Source organism: Trichoderma aggressivum, assembly GCF_033847375.1.
Source record: "Trichoderma aggressivum f. europaeum strain CBS 100526 chromosome Unknown scaffold_001, whole genome shotgun sequence".
In the NCBI taxonomy this organism is placed as follows: Eukaryota; Fungi; Ascomycota; class Sordariomycetes; order Hypocreales; family Hypocreaceae; genus Trichoderma; species Trichoderma aggressivum.
Window position 1 is genome coordinate 60,063 of NW_026946367.1, and position 14,709 is coordinate 74,771.

Consider the following 14,709-nt stretch of genomic DNA (forward strand, 5'->3'; position numbering starts at 1 on the left):
ATATTTGTACTTAGCCGGTGTCCCAGGGGGAGGCATGCTGAACCGTCCCTTTGGTGCTTCACGTTGTGTTCCACGTAACTGCATCCGGCAACTCCTTGTAGGACCGTTCGCGTAGCTATCCGAAGTTGACCTAACCATCCCCATGCCCTTCAAGGGGTTCAGCTCATGCAGTCTTGAGTCTTTCTGCTCCTCTCCGCTGCAGATTGCGAGTCTCCACCCCGCCGGTTTCACGGGGGAGTCTTCCTGAGTCTTGCTACGAGTTTTAGTATCTCTCTAGACCCAAGCGTAGAGGCAGCCGAAGCCCTCTAGGTCTACAGCCCGTTCTAAGCGGAACGCCGACATAGGCTTAGAGAGGTGGTTTAGTGCCTCCCAGTTCCATGGTTTTTTCTGTCTTGTCTTTTTCGTCAGGGGTCCCTGCTTTTGGTGGAGATTTCTCATCCAGCTTTTTTTTCCCGATGAACCAAACGCCCGTCGCATCCTTCACAGAGCCGATTCAGCACGCAGGGCTAATGCAATGCAACGTCAGCAAGCCTGTCCGGCTTCAACAGCCATGGTTTTCTAGCAACGTTCACGAGTCAGTCAACGCTTTAGCTCCCAAAATACAGCACTTGATTCCCTCCCAGACAGCCATATTCTATTCTAGAACCAAAGGGCCGCAGGAGATGGCGGCTAGTGCAGAGCGGCTACGCAAAGTGCGAATTAGACCCGTCCCTCAACTCATCGACGCCACAGCTTCGTATTAATTATACTAGGTTCTTTTTGCACCTTTTCTACGTACAGTATATTTCAAATGCCCGCAAATAACATGGCTAGTACAGTGTGCTGAGCTGTTCCCCGTCTTTGAAATAAAGGGGCGTGCCCATAACCTCCATGTAAAGGATGCATAGTAAAAGCAGGTACATGGACTGCCCGTCTTTGACGTCCACCTCGAGTGCAGATCAACCTTAAAAGTGATGATTTGACATCTCATTTTCTTGCCGGCCCCGAAGAAATAAGAAGATTTCTTCGTTCCCCCGGACATCGATCTCGGAGACCAGGAAAACGAGAAAATGAGGTTGCTTCTCCATCTCTTGCTTGCGTTCCTGGCAACGTTTGCGCTGGTGCTTGCAGACAGCTCGGCCGCTGACAACCCGCTTTCGGTGTTGCCGGCATGTGCGGTATGCTATGCCTTTTTCCTTTTTCTTCTTCCCCCTTCTCCAGATATGTGATCCGAGCTCGAAACTAATGACGATCAGCAAAAATGCCTTGCATCGGCCATTGGGAATTCCACCTGCAGTCCGACTGATGTGAAGTGTACCTGCGAAAGCTCGACCATTCAAGAAACCTCGGCCATCTGCATTGCGACCACCTGCACGGTTCGAGAGTCCCTTAGTATGTTGCCCACCAACCGCTCTTCTTCTGTAACACAACACTTCAAAAGCCATATCTTGCCTAACTCTTCACGATAGCCACCAAAAATGCGACAGATACACTCTGTGGTGTCCCTGTCCGGAACAGGACCCCCGACTTTGCCAATGTCACCATCGTGCTCGGTGTCGTCTCCGGCGTAGTCGTCCTCCTACGTATCGGCTCTAAGCTCTTCATGAGGATGGGCTTCGCCCTGGACGACTACGCCATCATCGTAACGCTCTTTTGCGGTATCCCCTCGTCAGTGATGAACGTTCGAGGCACTGGCGGAAATGGGGAAGGAAAGGATATCTGGACGCTGCCGTTCGACATGATCACCCGTTTTGGAGTATACTTTTACGTCCTCGAGATTCTATACTTCGCCCAGGTCATGCTTCTAAAGATGACGCTCTTGTTCTTCTACCTCAACATCTTCCCAGGCAAAGCCAGGACATTGTTGTGGGGAACGGTTCTCGTCAATGGCGTGTTTGGAGTTACCTTTATGCTTCTTGCAGTCTTCCAATGCCACCCAATCAGCTTTTTCTGGACAGGCTGGGACGGCCAACACTCGGGCAAATGGTAAGTAGAAGCTTTCAGCCTTCAACTTTCTCTCGCACTATGAGGCATCCCGCTAGCTCAGTATAAAGCTAATAGCCACACAGTCTCAACAGTAATGCCATCGGATGGGCAAACGCAGCCATCAGCATCGCCTTGGATTTATGGATGATTGCAATCCCCATGTGGCAGATCCGAAATCTCAACCTCCACTGGAAGAAGAAGGTCGGCGTGGCAGTGATGCTCCTCGTCGGTACTTTGTAAGAATCCACTCCCCACTGCGGCAACAAGCTCTTTGTCTAACCATGACCCTAGTGTCACTGTGGTCAGCATCGTTCGACTCCAGTTCCTTGTGAACCTTGGTAGTTCCGCGAATCCCACATACGACCAGGTTGACGTGTCCATCTGGTCCACCATTGAGATTAACACCGGCATTGTCTGCACATGTCTACCGTCGCTCCGTCTGTTTTTGGTCCGCCTGTTCCCTAGCCTGGGTGGCTCTTCACATAAGAACAGCGGCTATCAGAATTACCCGGACAACTATGTCAACAAGTCAGATCACGCAGGTAGTCGGGCGCAGACGCTGGTTTCAGCCGTGAAATCTCAGAATCGCCCGGACCATAGCGGGATTGAGCTCAACACAATGTACGAGGTGCGGTATAGCGATGAGGACGAGTCCAGATTGGTTAAAATGCAAGGGGAGCATGCAACAAAGGGAGGAGTGCATGTGGGCAGTTCACGGAGCATGGGTAGCAACAGCGAGGTGTCACTGTAAATTTCTATACTTAATATTATTAGCTAGGCCTTCAAGGATACCAGCCAAGTTCCCCGTCTTATTACAAAGGGGAATTTAAAAGTCATCAATAATTTGCTTGTTTTCATGGATAATTTTCAGCGCGTGCAATGAGTCTGGGTCAATCTTGCAAAAGTCTCATAGTTTTTTATTTTCGGGCTCATCCTTGTGCCTTGTATGCTCACTTGTAGCCCAAGATGGCTTCACCTCCTGAACTATGTAAACATACACTAATATCATACATTGACTGACCTATCCCAGCAAAACTCTCTTACACTCCCAGAGCTTTGTTGAAAGCATCGGCTGCAGCCTGGCCCGTCAGTTGGGACGCAGCAGCAGAAGCACTTTGGCATGTGGAAACCACCGCAGCACTAGCCTTGCAGCTAGAGTTGAGTCGGTCACAGATGAAGTCGGAAATAACCTTGATAGCTAGAGCCGAGCCATGCTGAAAGTCAGCTTCGTTGACGGGGGCAAAGGCAGGTTCAGTGCGGCCGTCAAGTCCGTTGGCGAACTTGATGCTAGGGTCAGAGCACGAGCCGAAATCGCCCGTAGCAGCACTGCTTCCTGCGTTTCCATTGCCGGTGTTACCGCTATCGGCGTTGTTACCACCGGCAGCGTCGTTCGCTCCACCGTTGCTGGTGTTATCACTTGTGTTGTTGGTGTTGGTGTTGGTGTTGGAAGCACCAGACGCGGCGGCCTTGCACTGAGTGTTCTGTTCCTCACATTGGCTTACGCCTCCGGACAGCTGACCAGAGTTGGCAGCATCAGCACAGGCGTTGTGCTGAATATCACAAGACCGTCCAAGAGCGGCTCCAATGTTGACAAAGGTATTTCCATTAACGGAGAATGGTCGGTTTCCAGTGCCTGAAACGACAGGCGGGGCAGGGCCGCCAAGAGAGCCGGTGAAGGTCTGAACGTTGTTTCCGCTGGCTGTAGAAGGGGCTTGAGTTTGAGTAGAGGCAGCAGCTTGGGTGGAAGATGCCTGAGCAGCCGGTGGGGGAGTTGCTTGAGCAACTGCCTGAGAGGTTGTCGCAGCATTGCTGTTGTCTGTTGGAGCAGCGGCGCCTCCTTGAACATCGGCGATGGAGAACTTGCTCAAGTCGACCAAGTCTGTGGCTTGAATACCGCCAGTGCCGGTAAATGTCTGAGACACAGCGGAAACAGCCGATGCAACTTCGTCCTGGCTAGCGTCGAGAACAAGCTTGCCCGTTGTGAAGATACATCCAAGCTGGGGGTCAGGATCGTCACAGGTGTTGCCCTTGGCTGTGGCATCGTTAAGCTAAGAGTTTGTTAATCACCAAGGTTTCAGAATATGTAGCTAAGGGAGCGGAAAACGTACATCGCCCGGGGCAAAAGTGCCACTCAAGAGGGCAAGGTTGGGATCTGCTCCGATGGCCTTGAGCTGCTTCGCCAACTCAAGAGTAATACCCTTGTTTATGGAAGCAGCATTGGCGGATGCCGGGTCTTGATGGGGCTTTACGGCTTCGATTTCGGGATTCACAGCTTGCTCAGTGCAAGTAACACTGGCGAGTCCGACTTTGCCAGTATTTCTCTCCAGGGCCTGGTACACCAATGCACCAGCCATGAGTCGAATATCTTTAGCAGCCTTGCCATTGGTGAAAGCCTGATCAGCAGTCTCTTGCTTGAGGCAGTCCAAGTTGGTTACACTTCCAGCACCACCTGCAGCCGCCGCATTACCAAGCAGGCCAAAGACGGCATCGGTGATGCCCTTGGGGTTGTTCTTGGCCAGAGCTTCGTTTGTAATGGTAAGGAAAAGATCGTGGGAATGCTCCTGGGGAACCTCTCGGCGGAGCAGGTTGGAAGAAGGGAGAGGATAGGCGAAAGCCTGGCCCAGCAGCAAAGCTGCAGCCGCGGAGGTGCTTTGGAACTTCATGATGATTGAGCGAGAGGAATGATTGCAACTTAAAAAACACAAGAGTCTTTTGAGAAAAGAACAAATAAATATTGAATACAAGAATAAAAGAGTGTCAAACTCGAAAAGAATGGACCAGCCTGCTGGACAAGAAGAGAGAAACGAAACAAAAAAAAATAGAGACAAGAACTGATGATGCTGCTAGACAATTCCCAAGATTCAGTATCAATCGGCTGCTGGGACAATATATACAGAATATCTCGGCCCCTGCTCCCCCAAGCTCCCGAATATCAACCCCAATACATGGTTAAGCGATGTTTCTGTAGCCGCTATATCGCTCGTTTCATAAACACGACAGGGCGGTTAAAACGCTCTGCCCAGAAGCTTAACCCTTACAAACAAGATAAAGTACAGGGGCGAAATAGGGTCAGTTGTCTGATATACAGTGTTTCTCCTGGATTCTCAGGTTTCTGTAGCAGGTTTGACCAGGATAGCTGAAACCATTACCGTTTCTGGTGGGGCGAGACAAGGGATTGGTTGGCGTTTCATACGCAGGATGCGATGATATTGGCAGGAGTACTTATACTCTCGGCTCACTTTATTAAGCTTAGAAGAAAGAAAAAAGATGACAAACGTTCCGTCTCATCGGATGTCTGTTATGACGACACCGAGAGGCTTCAGGGCCAAGCTAGAGAGATTTGTTAGACCACCCTTCAATTTGCAAGTAAGAGGAATGAGCCGGTCTGTAGATTCTGTCTTTCAACTCCATCCGTTGTTGCACGTTTACATATATACAGGGCCTCAATCATGTAGGCACATGTATCGGCTTCTGGACGGTTACCTGGTCGAAGCGCAGTCCATGTCAAAAGAAAATAAACATGAGAATCCTCATGATAATAAGCCACCGTGCCCAAGTTGGACTTGGTCCCAGTTGCCGGGGTTGCTGTCGCAGGTATGGGACGCAGAGCTAAGCGAGCCAAAGAAGCAGCTCTATCATATTCAAACCAGCCCATGGAGCAGACTGGAACATGGCCGTATACCAGGGGGGCCCTTAACAAGAACCAAATCCCCGCCTACGCTCCACATAGCACGGGGGGGCCACGCCGACTAAGAACAACGCTGTTTGCTGTAATATCCGGCCTCGACGGAATATCGAGCTCTACACGGCCCCGGGTCGCCAGTTTACTCGTACCCGCACTCTCTATTCCGTAGTCCAGACCGTTAAATGGCGTGTTGCGGGAACGCTCCACGTGCTTACACGAACCCCGGCCGGCTCACTAGACCAAGGTTCTGACCGGATCACCAGTTAAGCCGCCGCCAGGGGGGCTTGGCCAACGGGTTTCGGAACGGGCCAGCTTCACCACGCTCAATAGAAGACGGTGGCTACAGTACGTTAGAGTTCGGGCTTTGAATTCCCGGTTTGACTTGCGCTTGGCAAGTTTGTGCGAATATAGACAAAGTTCTTGGCAAACTCCAGACGCACCAATTGGAGACACTATGGTAGCCTGTCTTACGCTATGGTAATGCTTTTTCAAATAGAGTGTCGTGGCAAAACCAGCAAAGAGATTAACGTAATAAAACGAAAAAGCAAAGCTCCAAAGATGCCATTCTCCGATCGAGCCAGCAGTGGCATTTCATACGTTCGGGGGAACAACCTGGTTTGCTGAACAAATAATATCGTATTCATTTCTAGGGTAGTAAGGCATTGATGCTAGAAAGCTGTGTACCAACAACACCTTTGGTGTAAATAGCAGACATAAGACGAGTGTGGAGGTTTGATAAGCTCCCAGGGAAGGATGCAGCAGCAAGACATATTGTTCGTCGTTCTTTTGGTAGAAGGATTAAATCATGCCCTTTGGCCAGCCAACTCTATTACAACTTAGAAACGCATACATACTTGAGACACTCACTTCAAATAGCATACATCTATTAATCACTGCGTAATAGCTGCCTTATTGGCCGTGTACTTCCTAGGACTTGTACCCCAACTATCCATGGCTTCAGCTATGGAACAATTTTGTCATCAAAGCCTCCTTCAACATAATCTTCTCATTATAGCCCAAAAACCCCCAAGATGGCGTGGTAGATTCATAACCCCCACGCATTAGCAATCCATTGTGTCATGGTGGTTGACAGCTAAATTGATTCTTCGAATTCTTGCACAACCCACCACGCCGAAAATGGCTGGGATTTGCTTCCACCCGAGATGGACATACCAATAGTACCCGCTATGGCCGTGGAGAATGTTCGCACGCCCGCTTCAAGGTCAGTCATTGTTATAGGGACCATGACCAGGCTACTCGGAATGTGATTTGGATGGATAATCGGATATACCACTCCGCCCAGCTCAAGCTGTTCGCCGACGTAATCATCTTGCGCAACGCTTCCGTTATCGTTGAAATACGCAAATGCCGTGATCCAACCAGAGATTTTCAACGGGTCACCACTCATGTGCGAATCTGCCGTCTCCCACGCGACATTGAGCCAGAAATCTTTAATCTCTTTTGAGTCTGGTTCGTCAAAGGTTCTTTTCATGCGATCCATAATGGGCCGCAGCAGATGAGCCCAATCCTTACACTCCTTGCCATAATGGTCCAGCTTGTCGACCCGACGTTCAAGCTTCTCCCAGTCATTTCGGGTTCCCAACAGCGTCACGCTTGGGAAGCCGCATCCAAAACACATACCGTATTCGAAGTATTTTTGCATTGCTCCCATCATACTGAAAGCCGCCACTGCCTTGTCATGGTCTGTTGTGGTGGAAAAGTTCGGCAGCATCCACTCACGCAGCTCTGGATCAACGACATTTTCCTGAATGAGGGAGGTAAACTCCTGGGCCACCTTGCTAAAATCGAGTTCGGAGAGGCTCGTGGCTGTTAAATCGAGGTCCAGAGTCTTTTTTCCTTCATGAGAGACAAACTTGTGCCGCAGGCGCTCGGCATTCCCACGCCCATTGATGAAAAGGCTAAACTGTGAAAGGATAGCCTGCCACACATCATCAGGTCGGATGACTAGGTCGAGATCCTGGTTGAAGGCGCGCATGATACCTTCCACAAATCCATTATCGTACCAAGACACGGACACCGTCACAGTCTCGTCGATGGATTCCTTATCCTCTGTCTTCTTAGGACAGATGGAGGAGGCAATAATTGGGCACTCACTGAAGCCGCGGCCAGAACTATCCTTGCTTTTTCGTCGTGGGTCTTCGGCATGGGGGCTGATGCATTTGGAGGTGATACGGTCGAAAATGGACCTACCATTTGTATCAATGGTCATCGCTTTGTCCTGATTTGTCCCCGACTTGAGGGAGGGCTTCGTCGTGACAGGCATTCTGGGTGGAAGTTTTCGAGAGTGGTTTTTGCTTTCTTTCCAGATCGACTTGAAGTTGTAATTGTAAAGAAGATGAAGAGCTTGATTTTGGACAGATGAGGGGATTTTATAGTCTTGAGATTCTGGCAGGCAGCAGGTCCTTGCTTGAACATGTGCAGCACAAACATATAGAACAACTAATCTCCGCTACTTCGTGTGACGCAAACAGCTGGCTCGTTCACGGAAACAAAGACTACAAAGGGAGAACAAAGACTACAAAGAGAGCCCGAGGAGTCAAAGCGGTTTGGCCAAGTCTTCCATTCCAGTGATAGAGCCAATAAGGATCAATTTTAGACGTGCCGCAATCCTCGGTCAGACGTCATAGGTTGAGCAAGGCATCCGGCTCATGATGCGAGAGCGAGGAGAGAAGAGAGATTCGCTGGCCAAGTCCCTTTGTTCACGTCCACTTCGTGTTGGGATCTCTTTCTGGTGCAGAGCTCTTTGTTTGATGATTACAGACATAACAAAGACGAGATGGAATGTCAGATGATTCGAGTCAGTAACATTTCTAATCAATATTATTGGCCAGTGGATCACTGAAAGGACTTTGTGAAAGGACGTGGAATATCGAGACGATTCGAGTGAGTGACGCCTCTAAAGATATGATTGGTTAGTGGATCACTGAAATGATTGCTGGTCATTCTAGTGTATATGGGAGCTATGTAACTCGGTGTGCTGACGCTTGTGGTATTCGCGCTTAACATACAAACTACATTCATTTACAACTAATAAACAAAAGTTCTTCCACTAAAGAATACATCTACTACTATAAAGTACATTATATATTTAAAATTGCCAGCATAGTACAATACCTTTATAAGCTTATTGTATATATATGTCTTTATGAACTACGAAATCTACCTGATTCAATAATAAGAGCACTTTACCAAGGATTGTGCATAAACACTTAAACCAAACCCAAGGAAGCAGAGCTTAAGACTATGTTCGGTCTTGACACAGTCCACCCGGTCCCATTTGGCGCAGTTTAAATGGCCGATCAGCTCTCCCACATCGTAATCTTCGTAGGTTGTGTAACCGTCCACGTTGACGTAGTTACACGTGTCTCCAAAAACATCCGTAATGCCGGTGGTGTATTGATCATCCACGATATCCGTATCGGCGCTGTCGGCATTGACTGACCAAGTGGCGTCACTGTCGCAGACATTGATACTCCCGGTAGCCGGGACGCCGTAGTAGTTGACGATGATGGTTGGAAAGGGGCTATGGTCAGGGTCTTGGGTTTGCCTATCCAGGACAAGCCACCAATCCGCGATGCCAGTGTCAGTAGGGGGTTTGCTGACGGGATGGGGGAGGCTGGGCAAGCCAGGATCGATGGGCTCGGGGTAGTCGTCGCCTCCCGAGCACTCGTTGAACCAGGTATTGGCGAGGGCGGTCCCTGGATAAACATCGTGATAATCGGCGCGGCCAAGCTCGCCGAGCGTTGGGAAATGGATGTTCTGACCGCGGCCGTGTCCTTCAAAGCGGGTTCCCAGGTCGATCCAGGTCATGCTGCTCCCTGATGCGGGAATGAAGCCGCCGTTTCTCCAAACTCGGGCCCCTGCCTTGAACTTGTCAACCCAAATAAGATCCACCTTGCCATCGCCATTGACCTGGAATCGTATTAGTTAGTGCCAAGCTATGTAGACTATGAATGTCAACTTACGTCGGCCCATTTGAAGTTTGCTCTGTCGAGCCTTTCTGTTGGCGCGAACTTGATCTGGCCCTTGTCCTCGAGGCCACCGGCCTTGTTGAGGTGCCCGCCCGTTCGAGCGTCTTTCTCCATGCAGAGGTAGTCGACGCGGCCATCACCGTCCAAGTCTCCGAACCTCAGACCTTGATCATATAGACCCCTGCCCCAGCCCTCCTTACACAGCGCGTCATTCACCACCCAGGTTGGGCCGGAAAACGTGGGAGACGCGGCTCCGTCTTTGTAAGTGTTGCGCCACATCTCGACCCGTCCCGTGTGTCTTTCGACTGCAAGGATATCGCAGAGGCCGTCCCCGTCCCAATCGCCAAAGTGGATGCTCTTCCTGTCCCGGCCGATGGAGATGATCTTTCCATGCTGTCCCCAGTTAGGCGGCGACTTGATGTTCTCGAACAAGGTGATTTCACCCTCCGCGCTCACCCAGAGATAATCTTGCATCCAAGTTAGTGTCTCGCTGATGAAACATGTTATTAAGAAGTAGGCATATAGCCACATACCATCGTGGCCTCGGCCGAACATGTCACAATAATGGACTCCGTCTCCTTTTCTCTGAGTCCCGCCGGCGCCTCGATTCGTATAGGCATAAGATTGAACGTATTTCTCGTCAGCTATGCGATTCCAGATGAGGTCAGCGCGCCCAGAGCCCGATATCCGTCCAAAGACGAGCTCTGTTCTATCTGTCAGCTCGGGAATTGCAGGATGGGCCGCTGTAGCCTCTACCCAGTGAGGTCGTAGGCCTTTGCCGTCGGCATCAAAATCTCCTCGCTGGTTGATCCAGATTTCAGAGGAGCCGTCCTTGTGCAGGTAGACCCAGTCTGATCTGCCATCACCGTTGATATCGACGAGATTGACACCGAGGATCCCTTCGGCTTCACCTTTGGCGGTAAATGTTTCCTCGCCAACAACCTAAGCCAGTCAGTTTGTCTGTTTGGTCAAATTAAGAAAGTAGCCAGTTTGGATAACATACGAAACTTTGCCAGTACCCCTTATACGTCTCTGTCGGTGCATCACCCACGCCGCCGTTGCGCCAGCAATAGATGTCGCCCTTGTCATCAATGGCGCAATAATCCAGCCGCCCATCTCCGTCAATGTCGCCGAGACGGACCCTATCTTGAGGACCCCATGAGTATCCCTCCTTGATAAGGCCACCGTTCTCCAGAGGCTCGAATTTCGGAGGGTTGCCGCCCCTGTTGATCGACACATACATGTTGCCATCCGGGTTGATGCAGATGAAGTCGTCAAGGCCGTCGCCGTTGACGTCGCCCCAACGGTGCCCTCGAATCAGACACTTCAATCCCACATCGATAGCAACGCCTGTTACAGCGATATTGCCACTATCGTTGAGATACATACGACAAGTTCCCGGCGTCGGATCATCGCTTGTGCCCTTGTCAACGCAGTTGATCAGCTCGTCGAACTCTCCTCCCGGGTCTGCGCCTCCCAAGTTCACCAGCTGGGCAAAGGATACTCGGCTGCCGGCCGTGAACGCTCCGCTCTCGGTGATATAACCCCGAACTGTCTGAAAGTGCCTGTAGGGCCCATCATCCTCGCCCCATCCCTGCTGCGTTTTCACAGGGCCGCGTCCAGACCCCTTTGCTGGGTCACAGCCGACGCTGCTGTCGTCGTCGACTCCAGTATCGATCGGTTTCGTCAGAAAACCCGCCTTCTCGACCTCGGCGATAGCGTCAGCCCAAACAGCAGCCATCTTAGCTGCGCCCTTTTCGTTGGGGTGCATAATGTCGTGATAGTCGGTCGAAGTATCCAGAAACCCATTATTCAACTCAGCCAACCCAATCTTCTTTCCTGTATCCCTGAACCTCTTATATAAATCCCGATAACCAGGATTAATCTTGTTGACATTGTTGTTTGCCTCATTGTCAAGGTAAGGTATCAGAGTTGACAGAATAATCGTGACACCCTCGACCTCCCCATATAGATAATTAAGTAACAGCTCCATTCGACCTGCGGTACCATCCACATCCTGGCCAGTTTTTGGGTTGGCATCATTTGTCCCGCAGTTTATGAGGATCAGATTTGGCTTCGTATCGATCCCCAGACCGGCGTTTTTAATCATCTGTGACACCACCGCACCAGGATGTCCCTCGTGCTGCTGATCCTTAAACTTCTCAGGATCACCATTCGACTGGCTACCGACCATATTGACTGGCCAGCCTTCCCATCTTAACTGGTCTCGAAGGGGTTTCCGGTATCCGTTCTGCGGGTCTGTGCCTACTCCTGCGGTAATAGAGGCGCCGAGAGGCATAATCCGTAGGTAGAAAGGCTTCTCTGCTGCCGCCCTGACGGCCTTGGGCCGATAGTGGTGACTCCATAGCTCTGCCAGAGCATCGTCATCCGAAAGAGTACGGTTATACGTTAAAGGCGTGGCTAAGACTGAGGAAAAAAGAAGGAGTAAGTGAGTCAAGAGACGCAGCGCGCATCTCGGAGACGACGCCATGTCAAGTGTCCACCGCGTGTAGTGGTGATGCGTGATGAATCAAAGTTGTAGTTTGAATCTGCCTCTGGTTGGGGATCAAGAGGCTTATATATCTAGCCAAATGATATCCATACCTGGGGCTGTGATTTAGAATCTATGGTAGAAAGCAAGGAGACTTCCCTGCCCGTGATACATGGACTTAATGACAAATTACTGTGTGCTTAGGATTTTCCTAATTTCTGAATATCCCATGGGATGGAAATCCTGCCTGTGCAACCTTTGACTATGTTGGCGCTAATCGATACTGACTTGCTTGCCAACCTGCGCTTGGAAGGCTATGTGCTTGGGATAAAGCGTATTGGGACAGGGGTAAGGTAATAAAGTAGGCGGGTAAGAATACGCTTATTGAATACGCTTATTAAAAACGCTGCCCAAGCTATGATTCTAATAGTCTGTAAATTCCGCGGCTGCGTATCATGACTTCGTGGATAATCAAGTCAAGCTGGCCTATCAAGTTAAGCTTATGCCCATGAACTAACTACAATAGTATTATATGTTACTTGGTGGGCTGTGGCATGATTCTTCTCATTCTATAAAGTCCGCCAGTAAACGGCCTCTACTAGCATAGAGCGTAACTTGTGAGATTATACGACAAACCACTAAACCGCAAGAAAGAAGAAATACGACAACAGAACCATTATACTGCCAGCCTTGACAGCAATAAGCGTAATTTATAAGCTTATACTACAGTATTAGGCTATTGCCGACAATTTTGACAGCAAACTAGGCGTCCGTGTGATCCTTAATCACATGCATTTAACCAACCTGACGGGATCTCTAGTGCTAATCCCTGTCCAAGTTTTTAGTGATCCCCGTCAGCCAATTCACTATGGAAGCTTTGTAAATGTGAATGGCGATAATCTCCTGGCTTCGTGTGGCTGCATGTTAGCGATTGTAGTTTTCTGCGCGTTAATCATATGGTTGTATACAATAGGTGGAAACTCGGTACTTGTACTATTTATACAGGAGAGTGGTGGCGACGAGCGTTTGTGCTCTAGGATTTATTTCTGCATTTGATGATTATTGAGACCCTAAGATACATGTAAAACATAACTAACTGCAGCACTAGATATAACCGCGAACAATTCGTTATCTGCAATCTATTGCGCAAAGATTCAGAATTTTCAGCTCAGTTAGAGAAAAGCTGCACCCGCAGCCAACACAGCAGCAAAGCCAAACAAAGTTGGGGCAGAAGAATAGGCAAGACCTGTAGAAGTCGAGCTCTGTACCTCGGTTGTCCGAGTTGGACTGGGGAAGACGAATGTGCTGGTGGTGGTGTTTGATCTCGAGGGAGCCGAAGTGGTAGCAGGAGCCGAAGTCTCTGTGTGGCTGGAGGGCGGCCTAGTTGTCGCATTACCCGCGGTGGTCGTTTCTGGAACGCTGGTGGTTGTTGTTTTGGCACTCCCATAATCTATATTGCCATCTTTGTCTTCGGTGAAGTGATCCCAGGCAATGTTGTCCAGAGCTACCTTTGGGAAATCGTAAACGAGCGAGCCGGATATGAGGTTCACGGAGATGGAGAAAGCGGAGTATGTTCCTGCATCCGGCTTCCATTCGATTGAATATGGACCTGTACCATTCTTCGTCGGGAATTTCTCAATCACCGTATACTGCTGGGTATCGCCAAGGCTCAAAAGTTGCAGCTCCACGGTGATCTTTGTGTCGTCGTCGTCGAGCTCTCCATCAGCCAGGTGCGACCAGTCAACTGCAAGGTCGAACGCCAAGTTACCAAGGATGTGGTCCCCGGCTTGGAAGGTGAGATAATCGAAATAGACAAGAGTGTCTCCCCACAGGACATTATTTTCCAGTTTGTCAGATAAATCAATATCGCCAATTGGGGTCTCGCAAGCGTCCGTTCCGACAGAGTTGACTACGGTTGCGCCCGTTATTACCGTGCCCTTTGCTTGGGTTAGAAGTAGTTCTCTACGTGATTCGGCATAACGGAGAAACGTGGCATACCGCATATCGTTTTTCATTTTGAGAGAAGTCAAGGCTTCCACACTTATCATCGTTTGAGATATCGAGATCTTCAAACTTCTCATTGTTAGTACAATGATGCGTTCCTTGATAACCCAAGCATACTCACGCTGAGGGTCACTCGATCGCCGTAGACTAGAGGAAGAATAGCAACTGCCGCAACTAGGCTATTATATGTCTTCATGATGTTTTCTTTTTGATATGCGGATTCTGTTGAGTGGAGAAGTCTGTAAGTGTTGAGCCGAGTTTCGAGATGGAAGAGGCTGAAGAATGAAAGAGGCTGAATTGGAATTGTCACTTGATGAATTATCGCTATTGCCTCACCCTTTATATATCTGAGTTGCTGGCTGTTTCACTTCCAACTATTAAATTGGCATCAGGAGATGTCATACAGATCAGTGCTGCTTGGTTACTTGATTCTGCACTCGGCTATGCTGTTGGGATAGGGCTTTGAAGGTGGCAACGCGGCTCAGCTTACCAGGTCCACAGCGGGTGCTACTTTAGGTCGATCAGTAGTACGCGTACTTGGTTTTTTCTAAACTTAGAATCTTGTAGAGTAG

General features: G+C 49.6%; 5 protein-coding genes across 5 annotated transcripts; 1 reads left to right on the plus strand and 4 right to left on the minus strand.

Moving 5' to 3' along the window:
• Nucleotides 1-1,049: 1,049 nt before the first annotated feature.
• Triagg1_135 (uncharacterized protein) lies at nt 1,050-2,716 on the plus strand (the record flags this gene model as incomplete). The annotated part of the gene is made up of 5 exons (XM_062896353.1): nt 1,050-1,157; nt 1,236-1,371; nt 1,449-1,965; nt 2,049-2,201; nt 2,257-2,716. 5 exons carry the CDS (start codon nt 1,050-1,052, stop codon nt 2,714-2,716), a joined length of 1,374 nt encoding a protein of 457 aa, XP_062760485.1.
• Nucleotides 2,717-3,005: 289 nt separating this feature from the next.
• Nucleotides 3,006-4,628, minus strand: Triagg1_146 (uncharacterized protein; the record flags this gene model as incomplete). The annotated part of the gene is made up of 2 exons (XM_062896464.1): nt 3,006-4,013; nt 4,074-4,628. 2 exons carry the CDS (start codon nt 4,626-4,628, stop codon nt 3,006-3,008), a joined length of 1,563 nt encoding a protein of 520 aa, XP_062760496.1.
• A 2,115-nt stretch (nt 4,629-6,743) lies between these two features.
• Triagg1_157 (uncharacterized protein) lies at nt 6,744-7,934 on the minus strand (the record flags this gene model as incomplete). Its single annotated transcript, XM_062896575.1, has 1 exon — nt 6,744-7,934. The coding sequence occupies one exon, from the start codon at nt 7,932-7,934 to the stop codon at nt 6,744-6,746; it is 1,191 nt and encodes a 396-aa protein (XP_062760507.1).
• A 905-nt stretch (nt 7,935-8,839) lies between these two features.
• On the minus strand, nt 8,840-12,133 carry Triagg1_168 (CAZyme family CE3; the record flags this gene model as incomplete). The annotated part of the gene is made up of 4 exons (XM_062896686.1): nt 8,840-9,583; nt 9,637-10,109; nt 10,176-10,584; nt 10,646-12,133. The coding sequence occupies 4 exons, from the start codon at nt 12,131-12,133 to the stop codon at nt 8,840-8,842; spliced, it is 3,114 nt and encodes a 1,037-aa protein (XP_062760518.1).
• Nucleotides 12,134-13,305: 1,172 nt separating this feature from the next.
• Triagg1_179 (uncharacterized protein) lies at nt 13,306-14,333 on the minus strand (the record flags this gene model as incomplete). The annotated part of the gene is made up of 3 exons (XM_062896797.1): nt 13,306-14,070; nt 14,132-14,206; nt 14,259-14,333. The coding sequence occupies 3 exons, from the start codon at nt 14,331-14,333 to the stop codon at nt 13,306-13,308; spliced, it is 915 nt and encodes a 304-aa protein (XP_062760529.1).
• Nucleotides 14,334-14,709: the final 376 nt, after the last annotated feature.